At 41.9% G+C, this 1338-nt stretch overlaps 1 protein-coding gene across 1 annotated transcript in view; it reads right to left on the reverse strand.

Moving 5' to 3' along the window:
- The window catches only part of LOC125859602 (uncharacterized), a 6897-nt gene extending 6748 nt beyond the window's left edge, over nucleotides 1–149 (reverse strand). Inside the window, exon 1 of the mRNA XM_049539389.1 lies at nucleotides 48–149. Coding sequence (XP_049395346.1) covers nucleotides 48–149 — 102 coding nt within the window. The remainder of the gene's footprint in view (nucleotides 1–47) is intronic.
- Nucleotides 150–1338: the final 1189 nt, after the last annotated feature.

Below are 1338 nucleotides of genomic sequence, written 5' to 3' on the forward strand. Positions count from 1 at the left end.
CTGCAATCTGTGCTCGTGATTCCCCTATAACATATGAAGAACTGTACGAAAAGCTTTAAGACCATGAACTTTTTCTTCGACGTGAGGAGTCCAAAAGCGTTCCTACCCAGATTACTGTTGTTGCTGCTACAGCCAACCAATCTGGTCATTCAAACTATCGCAACAATCGTCGCCCCAACAATAACAATGGTACCAAGCAACAACGGCGGTCCAACAATTGCTTCACTTCACCCAATCCGAGAAGATCTTCGACCAACAACAACTATTATGATGGTGTACGCTTCCGGTTGTGCAACAAACCCGGTCATGTTGCAAACGTTTGTCGATCGCAGTCTCACAATCACTTTGAGGCCAATGCCAACTATGTGTCAGGATTGAACACGTCAGACAATCCTTGGATTCTCGACTCGGGAGCATCTCACCACAGCACTGCCACACCCTAAGACCTGTAGGCATACAATGGCATGGAGCAAGTATCTATGGGTGATGGTAACAAAATTCCCATAACTCACACTGGTTCTACTCATTTAAATGCATCAAATAGATCTTTCAGACTCTCTAACACTCTCTGAGCTCCCAGCATTAAACGCAATTTACTCTCAGTCTCTAAACTTTGTCAAGATAACCTAACCTCTATTGAATTCTTTCCTTTTCATTTTTCTGTGAAGGACTTGGAAACGCGGACTCCGTTGGTGCACGATCAGAGTAGAGACGATCTCTATGAGTGGCCAGACTTAACCTCCATCTCTCCTCCTCAAGTGCATTTGACTTCCTCCACCACAACCAGTTTCACTTGGCATTGTCGGTTGGGTCATCCACATTTAAGAGTTTTACGTTTTATTTTGAATAAATTCTCGCTACCTTGCTCGCGAGACAAATTTTCAGTTTGTAATTCTTGTTCTTCGAATAAGGCTCATCGCCATCCGTTTCAGCAGTTCACTTTATCATGTACCCAGCCTTTTCAAACTATCTTTAGTGATTTATGGGATCTTTCTCCAGTTCAATCTATTGACAATAAATTATATTACTGTTTTTTTGTGGATCATTATACCAAATACACCTGGCTTTACACATTAAGAAATAAAAGTGAGGTTACTAACCTTTTCCAGAACTTTCAAGCATTAATCGAACGTCGGTTTAATACGAAAGTTCTTTTCTCTATACAGATGGTGGTGGCGAATATAAAAGCCTTCATCCGTACCTAAGATCTCAAGGTATTGAACATCTTGTATCTCCTCCATACACCCCCCCAAAGAGTTGTTCTTGTTGAACGTCGTCACAGGCATATTATTGAGACGGCCAGAACCTTACTTCATGATGCATCCCTTCCATAGACTC

This window comes from Solanum stenotomum, chromosome 1, assembly GCF_019186545.1.
Source record: "Solanum stenotomum isolate F172 chromosome 1, ASM1918654v1, whole genome shotgun sequence".
NCBI lineage: Eukaryota > Viridiplantae > Streptophyta > Magnoliopsida > Solanales > Solanaceae > Solanum > Solanum stenotomum.